The following is a 9,733-nucleotide window of genomic DNA, read 5'->3' on the forward strand; positions in this document are numbered from 1 at the left end:
ACGATGGTTGTTCGATTCGAGCTGTGCAGATTAATTTGACCATGAATAATGTACGATACGTTGAATACTTGCGTAAGGCATATGGTTTGAACATAATTGAAAGGATGTCGGTTTTATTGTTGGAGATGACATCGTCAATTTTATGATTTTCGCGCGAGCTTTTATTGTAGGGTTAACTTACCGACCGTGGTAATACAGATTGTTGATTTACTTATTTGTACACAGTATCACCGTTAGCTGGTAGCACTATCTACTTTGTAATGCTCATTTTAAGGATTATACTACTTATTATACTTAATTTTATGTGTCAACAATTGATTTATTCTTACGTATAGTTTTTAGTTATAAATTGATCGTATTTAAAAATTATTAAAAAAAAATAAACTTAATAATATAAATAATATATATTAAATTAACATATATTAAAAAATTTTATATTGCAATAAAAATTTCAAAATAGAAATAGAAAAAATGAATATATACATATATATATACCCATTGAAATGACGAAATTAGATTAAAAGAAAAAATCCCTCTTAAAATATATTGTAACTTTTATAATTACCTTTTCATTGTATCTTTAAGTTAATAATATTTTATTTAGATATATATTATAAATATATTCTATGCATAGAAGAAAAACTGAAATATAATAGATACAATTTTATAAATTACGTTTCCTTAAAGTTTATTTTATTTTGTTGCGCTTAATAATCTATGCAAGTGATGTATGCTTTGAAAAGAAGAATGCATAAAATATCTTTATAGTAAATCAGATTCTATTTTATTTAAAAGAAAAAAATAACTATTATTTATCAGTTTTTTTAAATTTATTATAGATATAGAAATAATTAGATTGCATGTATTTATGCATTTATGCAAAATTTGAATGTGCAAAAATCTACAAAATGGATATAGTACATAAAAAGACAAAATATTCAAAGTATAACATTATGCATGATATTTGAAGAATAAAATAAATCTCTATTTAAAGTTTATTCTTTTAATTATGTTCATAAAAATTTGATTTTATATAAAAATCTGTCTAAAGAAGGGAGATGTACTTATGACAATCTTAGTTTAACGCGTGTAAGGAGTAAAAGAATGAAAAGGTCATACAAAAGTAATCGTGGGTAAGGGGTATAGGAAGGGCATGAATTGGTTATCCAGATAGAACCTCGAGTATCGACAGTTGGCGTTCTCCACTCGAGTCGCACGAGTACGTTCAAACAAATGCGCTGGTGTGCCTAGTGGCCATTAAAGTCGCGAGGGGCCATCCAAAGTGTGCGTTAAAGAAGCTCTGCATTCATGTTTCAGGGATAGGGAGATTTCGATAAATTGTCTGTAGAAAGGCAAATCGAGAAGTTACGAGTGGCAGAGATTAAGACTCGCGAGGGGAATGTATGTATGGGGATGGTTGATTTGATGATTGAGAGAGAGAATTTGAGAGTATATGATTTTAATGCATATGATGAACATGTAAGCTTAATAATAGATGTTGTTGAAATTGTAAAAAAATATAATACATAATACATAAACGTATTATAATAATATAATATTATAATGAATGCATAAATATAAAGGAATGCATAAATATAAAGGTAATTTTTTTTTTTATATTATTTATTGATTAGACAGAGTTAATTATTTATTACAAATATTAATTTTTCAAAATTTAATAATCCAAATCAATAAAAATAAATCAATTTTGACACGATTTTTCTTTGAAATTCTGAACAAAAAGGACACCGTTTTGTTCCCAAATTGGTAAGCAACTGTATTATAGGAACTTTAACAAGATCAATTTTCCACGAGATAGATGACGAACCATGCGACTAACAAAGTAATGCGAAATCTGTCGCGGTCTGCGCCCGTTTTAATATCCCTGCATGCGGTCTCGTGCGATACGATCCTATCGAATCATCGAATTCGAGATAGCAGGGGTCCGAAGTGATCCGCCGACGATGGTTTCAAACCTCTTAATATCGATCGGCCACACAATCAATTCGCCCCGGTGAAAGCGTAAAACGAGAATTCTTTTCGAGTATCCTTCGGATAAGCAATTTATTTCTCTTTCCTGTTACTTTGTTCTCTTCTTTTTTTTCCTTCACGATTTAATCTCAGGTTTCTCTCACTTTAAATCGAAGGTATCGAGGAGCGAAATGTTATTTAATAATTGTCGAGTGTGTGGGACCGAGATTGAATAGGATCGATACGTTGAGTAACACTACTTAGAGTGGAAGAAGCATTTTACTACTTATACGTGAAATGTGTATACTTTTTTTAAGAATAGAAGATTTTGATTATGTGGATATATATATTTGCATTATTTGTTAATTTTATAAATATTCTATGAAATTTTTTTCAAACATTTTCTTTTTAAACTTAAACATTCTATTAATATAGAGATATATTTAAAAGTTCTTCTTCTATGTAATTTCTTTCTATAAAAATTTAAATTAATGCGAATCTTTGATTGAGTCTAGGATCAAATTATTATTATTATTATTTATAGTTACAAATATATTTTTAATTTGACACTTATTGAACGGATAAAAATATTTCCAATTTATTTCTTATCGAAATTTATTAATTGAAATTTTTTTAAATTAATATTTTTCTTTTAAGGAATTGTAATTATTTATTTTGCAGTCAAGAACGAACCAACCCGATTTCTAGGGGAGGGTGTATCGTTCAAAGCGAAATTGATTGGCATATTGGAAGTATCGGAAGCACGCGGGGACCGGATGTGCCAAGCAGCTTTGGCGGATTTGAAGATGGCGATTCGAGCTGCTGGCGAACACAAACAACGAATCGCCGTCCAGGTCAGCATCGATGGATTACGCTTGCGGGACGAAAAGTCTGGGGTAATGACTTGAGAAAATATAACAATTGAAATGAATATTCAATTTTTGAAAAAAATTCTTTTAATGTACATAATGTATATAACTATTTAGAAAATAATTTTTGTAAAGTAACTTGAATTAAAAAAGTATTTTATTATTCTTACATTTTATGTAATTGATATTTATTTGTTCCAGGACTGTTTGTATCACCATCCTGTACATAAGATATCGTTTATCGCGCAGGACATGAGCGATTCGAGAGCTTTTGGATACATTTTTGGATCACCAGACACTGGTCATCGTTTCTTCGGCATCAAGACAGATAAAGCAGCAAGCCAAGTAAGATTTACACAGTATTGAGTTACATTTAACTGCTAATTATAATCCATTAATTGTAAACAATTAAGATTTATTAAGATAATTTTAATAAGATTAACACAAATATTCAGTAACACTTATTTTCCTGTATTGTACTGATTGTAAGTTAATTTTATTATTCTTTTCTGACCAGAATTTTGTTTGCTGATGAGAAAAACTGACTGTGATTGATTGCAGCTTTTTATTTTAATTTGACATCTGAGAAGTGATAATTATTATAGCGTAGAGGTGTATTAATTAAATATGACACAATGGTAAGCAAGTAAAATAATATTTGAAGAAAATTAATTTTTTTATACACGTGAGTGCATCTCAAAGCAGTGTTAATTAAAATTAAAAAAAGAAAAATATATTTATTTTTAAACATTTGATTAATCAATAAAAATTTCCATAGTATTAGAAATATGTTTTACAGCTACATTCCCTAATTTATTCTCATCTGTTCTTTTATCTTCTAGAAATATGACATAATTTATTCTTACAATCTGAATCTATCAATCCATAAGATATACATAAATGACCAGAATTAAAATATCTTTATAGCAATTAATTAAATCCATTCATGTCTAAATAAAAATCAAAATTAATTTCATCTGCATTTATTTAAATAATTATAATTTTAAACTTAATTAGTTTAATAATTCTAACTAATAATTATCTAAAAAAATAAAGAAATCAGCGATCACAATAACAAATCACAATCATCTTTCCTTACTTAACAGATGAAATATTCCACTCGATACAAGTTTCTTAGAATTCAAAAAAAAAAAAGAAAAAAGAAAAAAATCGATAATAATTAGCGCAATAGAGTAACGACGTAAAATAACGATTCCCTCTCAAATCGATAAAGGAAAATGCAAGGACGGCAGTTATATCGTCACTGGTTCGGATATTGCCTTTGAGTAATAACAAAAGGAACAAGTTTGCCCGTGTTGATTCGATAGGAGAACCATTCGTAAGCGTGTGTTACGATCCTTAAACGCGTTCCAAACCGTCGGTGTCGTTTATCGTGAACGATTCGCTTACGTCGAGGCAAAGGGGTTCCTAAAATGATATTTGTCCAATACAGGAGAAGCAATATCGACCTCGCTAGACTCTCTGGTAATTCAGGAGGGGTATGTAAATAATTGTATTATACGATTCGGCCTACCACCCCAACGATACACTGCGGGAGATTGTTGTTCGATTATACGCGATTTCCCTTCGTGCAGAAAGAGATTGCGATTGTTCGATGGTTCTCCCTTCCGTTCTTCCTATTTTTTTTTCTTGTAGCGACTATTTTTATTTTATTGGTTTTTATCGATAATAAAATAAAATAATGCAGGATTAATTTTAATCCATTTTTATGTTCCTGATACCTGAGGTTTTGTTGAACTGTAATATATATGAAAATAGAGGGGGAAGTTATCATTTTGCCAGTTTTGAAATTGTTTGAAAGATACGGATTTTTAGAAAAGTTAATTTAATAGTATTTAGAATTTTAGGGAAATTTAAAATCTAATTGCTGTGTTTCTCATCAATCCATGACATTCATTTCATATTTATATATTATCATATATAATAATTATATATATTATTAGAAGTCATAACATTTTTTTATTAGCAATGCAATTAAAATGAAATAAATAGACAATTGCATTATCTTTCTTTTAATAGAAATGTATGATTATTATGATCAAAATGGAAGGTGAATGTGAATGCAAGATTACATTTTTTTAAAAGTAGTTTTAGTTTTTTAATATCTATATATAAATTGAAATTAATATGATCACCAAAAATGGTATGTTAAAATGTTCAATGAAACTTATTGAAAGGAGTAAGAGGATGTAGCTGACCACGTGACTGAACTGTAAGAGAGAGGGAAATGTGTAATAGAGGGGGAATAGGCCATAAGTGACTGCGGATCGTGTATAGTCGGACGCGTTTAGTATATTAGTAGAACAGGACGTAACTCTCAGGCTGTGCATTATTTCGAAACTTGTTTCAAGCAAAAGGTATTTTTCAATTAATACAAATTTACGTTTAATATATTTTTATAACTTCTAAAGATCCTTGAAATAATTTTTACATCTCCGCCTTCCTCCTCCTTTTTTCTTTATTTTTATTTAATAGTTAGGTTTTTAAATATAATTTCATTTTAATTTCAAGTATTTTATACATGAAATTATTTAATGAAATAATCAACATTGATACCGTGGAAGAGATTTTTCTTCATCTTGCAATATTTTGCAGGTGGTAATCGCGATGCGAGACTTGTTTCAAGTGGTGTTCGAGTTAAAAAAGAAGGAGATCGAGTTAACGAAGCAGCATTTAGAACAGAACGCTATAAACGTTATTAAATTTCATACCACTGGCATCTTTGTCGAACCTACCCCTGATACTAAAGTAATTGCTAATTGTTTTCCATCATTCCTTTTTATTTTTACAATAATTAATTAATTTATTTGCTTGTATATTTAATATTCTAATAACATCACGATATAATTTAAGAAAGAAAAAGTCTTATTTTTTCTTCTTTTACTAAATATTTGATATTTCGTGTATAATAATTTTGATGTTGTTACAGGGTGCAGCAGGATCAGAATCTTCTCTTCATCGGGTAAGGAATACTAATTCGGAGGTAGACAAGTCAGCTGACAAACGAAACGAGTCCCCAATAAGGGATAATCCCGTAATAAGGGATTTATTAGATTTACAATTCGAATTGAACTCTCTGCAGCAAGGTATCCATCACATGGACAAAATTACCCCTGAAAATCCACCACCTTCTACTGACGATCTCTTTGAAACCGATCCATTTGGCGATTCCTTTGCGAATATGAAGGTAATCAATCAAAATTAATTTTAGTGCCTAATATTTTCTATTAATATAAATTATTTTGTTCAAACAATAATATAATCCATAGCTGGAAGATACTGTGAGACCAATTCTACCACCACCACCCTCATCTTCCAAAAGAGGCCACCTAGAGCGACAGCAAACCATTCCAGGCGCGCAATCGTCAATCACGTCTAGTCCAGCGACCACATTGACTAGTAAAACTCCTCCACTTCAAAGTACCATTCAATGGTTCGACAAGGAAACCGAGAATCTATTCAGTGACAGCGAGCTCACAAACTCGACCAAGAATAATACACCGGTTAAAAAAGATGTGGAAGAGGTAGATGTGTTAAATAAACATTAATTTTTTAATAATTTAAAAAAAAAACATATATAATATAATATAAAAATTTTAACATAACTCATAGATTATTATCCTCTTAAGATTTTTATCTATTCTCTTATTATTGCAAACTTTATAGTTTTCTTAGTCTTATAATTTTAACAATATCAAATAATTATTCAAATTATATATTTATTTCTAATTAAATACTATTTGATATGTTACAGACTCAAGCCAAGAGTCCACAGATAGACGTTTTCACGGAGTTGGATCCATTAGGAACCGGTTTAATCAAACCTTACGTAGACAAGAAAGACTTTTTCCAACACTTGAAGAATCCTCCCAAGAAGGTGCTAAAAGATTTAGTGTCCACTAACTCGGCGGATACGTTCCCAACGAACTTTAACGTTCTCTCGGAACCACTAGAATCAGTGAAACCACGAAACGATGTGGCCGCCAAAGAAAATCAATTCGAGGACAGCAATTTCGCGAATTTCGATCGCTTCGACGAGAACGAGGCGATCCAATCAGTTTTCGCGCGCACTGACTCGTGCAGAAGAACAGATATCACGCCTAAACTGGCTCATCATCAACCTCTTTCCGTGTCTCTTCCTCCTGAAGACACTTCCACCCCGAAGTCCTCGACCATCCCGACCTCTGCAGGCGTCTCTCTACTTACAAGAATGGAAAAAGACTCTACAGAGTCTATACACGGCCTGGTAAAGCTTCCTAGTCCCATAAAATCGACTCGCAAAAAAGAATTCGACGTAGACATATCCGGTAACAAAGCGCAATCCATGGACAAGACATTTCCTGTCGACTTTTCGGCAACCAATGAATCACCAGCTTCTCCGTTAAAATCCTGTTCCTCAGATGCTAACTCTAGACTGTCAAGTTCGTCCGCCGAATTGGAACTCGTACCTGAACCTCCTCCTCGAGGGATCGCCAATATTTTGATCAATCCACCACCTCTGCCGCCGAAGAAGCAAGGAGTTAGAGGTATGATAAAGCCTCCTCCAAGACCACCGCACACTGAGACCTATTTCCATTACGATTTCCCTGAAAGGGAGTCCGAAGTGACCAAAGACAGAAGTAAAAGCCCGTTGAAGGAGGCGAAGAGCCTCCAATCTGATGACAATTTCAGTCCGCCTGTACAAATGTCAAATAAGTCTGATTTGATAAGCGCGATGACCACGTCGACGTTCGAAGATTCATTCAGCTCTATGGTACCTACCACGAATTTATCCACGTTTTTTACATCGACCAGTGCGACTACTGGACCCAAAAGGACGAAACCTTCTTTGGATATCACGTTGAGTCAATTAACGTCTGCTAATTTAGATGAATTGGCTAACAGTTTAGGTATGACCGTTAAAGAGTTAACTAGTTTGACTCTTCAGCAGTTGACCGAATGTTTGGCTACCTTGTCAGCGAAGGAAGCTGCATCCAGCGACACAGAAGAGCCAGTTTCTATGAAACAAGAACCAGCGACTGTTGTCCAATCGCAATCAATGTCTGGCACTATTCATTCGAGACCGTTCAACGAGCCACAACCTTTCACCAAGAGCTTTGAACAGGAGACTAAACAGGATACTACCTATGATAAATACGCTGTTTTTAGGGAATTGTTCGAGCTAGAGCAGATGGAGAAGAACGAAGAAAGTACGACGAAAGAGTCTATCGAAGAGGAAACGTCTTCAGTGAAAAAGGAAGAATTCGAGATAGTTAGCCAACAGCATGAGACTAGTGAGGAGAGTAGATCAGATACATTGGCCACTTTAGTGAATCTAACAGTGAAACTTCCACCTAGCAATGAGGATCTGACTAAGGAAGAACCAAGTGCAAAGCCTGAAGAAAAAACAGAATCTTCGAATATGGTGTTTGAAAAGACTCAATCAATTGAATCAGAGAGTAAAGCAGAACCAATGATAGAATCTGAAGTATCCACAGACTTGTCGAAACAACCAGAAGAAGAGGAATCTGATAAAACTAAACCTATAGTGGAAATTGAAGAGAAAATGGAGGAAACCGAGTCTGAGAAACCTAGTGATTCCAATGAGGATTCCGATAAACCAGTTACAGAAAAAACTACGGAAGAAACGAATGGTTCATTAGCAGTGGATAAAGTTGAAGTGAAACCCTCTGCATCTATATCCAGCGACAAATATGCCGCTTTGCGCGAGATCATTGGTGAACCAGAGCCTCCTGTCAAACCAACTGAAGAAGATACACCAACCTCCACCAGAATGTCTCCTGTGGTCCAATTACCAGCTCAGTCCAAGCCCTCGGCCGAGGTGGAGCTGTTAAATCTATTTTCCGACACGCCTCCTCCTTCCAGCCCTAAGAAACAGTCCAAGAAAGAGGAAGACACAGGAATGAGTATGGACATCTTCGAGGAGATCAAAATGTTGAGTACCAGTGGTCAGCCAACGAAGACCAAATCGCTGATCCCCGAAGACATCTTTTGCCCGTTCACGGAACTGAAACCTGAGAGAGATGAAGGTAAAGACGACAGCAACTGGACCAAGTTCGATACAGGTCTCTTCGTATCGGACAGACCACCTTCGGAGTGTCCTCCTTCGATCAGTGGCACTTCGCCCTGGTCCCCCGATGGCAAAGAGTTCCACAGAGAGTCTTCTTTCAAAGGTAGCGTGTATCAGCAATCGGGCGACAGCGATAACGAGTGGAAGGACGAGGAAGAAAGCGAGGAGAGCAATGGGAGGATACGAGATCCCAGATTCAGGTGTAGTCACTATCCCAGATTCGACGGTCCTTTTGGAGACAGAGGTTTCTACGAAGAGACGGGATCCAAACGTGACAGGGGATTCCGAGATAGGATGATGGAGGACAGGAAGTCTCGTGACGCGGCCTGGATCAAGAACACCGGGCACAGACCTAGGGATTCCTCTCCTTGGCACGACGAGAGTCAATGGGAGAAAGAGTCCAAACACTATCCCCACAGAAAGATGCAATATAAAGATGAAGATGAGCATTACGAGGCTCACTGGAAGTGCAGATCTAAGCCTCAACGTTGGAATTGGCCGCACGAGCACGGGCCGTTCTACGACGACGAGAGAAAGAGGAAGATGATGCTGTGGAAGGAAGACAGGTTTGGCAGTCAGGAAAGCATGGGGTACGACGACGACGACAGGTGGTCCAGGAGGAAATACGAGAGAAGAAGGTGGCCGGAAGAGGACGCCAGATTCTGGAACAGAAGGACAGCAGGTCCACCCGACTCAGACTACCCTAGCAGGGATTACTATTACTACAGAGAAGCTAGAGAGCGACCACACGATTATCCATCGGCCTGGAACGAAGACTACGGCTCGGATCGACCCGGGGACG

General features: G+C 35.1%; 1 protein-coding gene across 2 annotated transcripts in view; it reads left to right on the forward strand.

The window, feature by feature from the left end:
• LOC102674606 (protein disabled) overlaps positions 1-9,733 on the forward strand; it is a 14,066-nt gene that overhangs the window by 1,294 nt on the left and 3,039 nt on the right. The window contains exons 2-7 of one of the 2 annotated variants that reach the window (XM_006612969.2): positions 2,653-2,867; positions 3,042-3,185; positions 5,457-5,609; positions 5,791-6,048; positions 6,131-6,385; positions 6,616-9,732. In XM_006612969.2, coding sequence (XP_006613032.1) covers positions 2,653-2,867; positions 3,042-3,185; positions 5,457-5,609; positions 5,791-6,048; positions 6,131-6,385; positions 6,616-9,732 — 4,142 coding nt within the window. Of the gene's footprint in view, positions 1-2,652; positions 2,868-3,041; positions 3,186-5,456; positions 5,610-5,790; positions 6,049-6,130; positions 6,386-6,615 lie in introns of both variants that reach the window. The other variant, XM_031509223.1, reaches the window with a different exon arrangement.

Source organism: Apis dorsata, unplaced genomic scaffold (assembly GCF_000469605.1).
Source record: "Apis dorsata unplaced genomic scaffold, Apis dorsata 1.3 scaffold_132, whole genome shotgun sequence".
NCBI classification, from domain to species: Eukaryota; Metazoa; Arthropoda; class Insecta; order Hymenoptera; family Apidae; genus Apis; species Apis dorsata.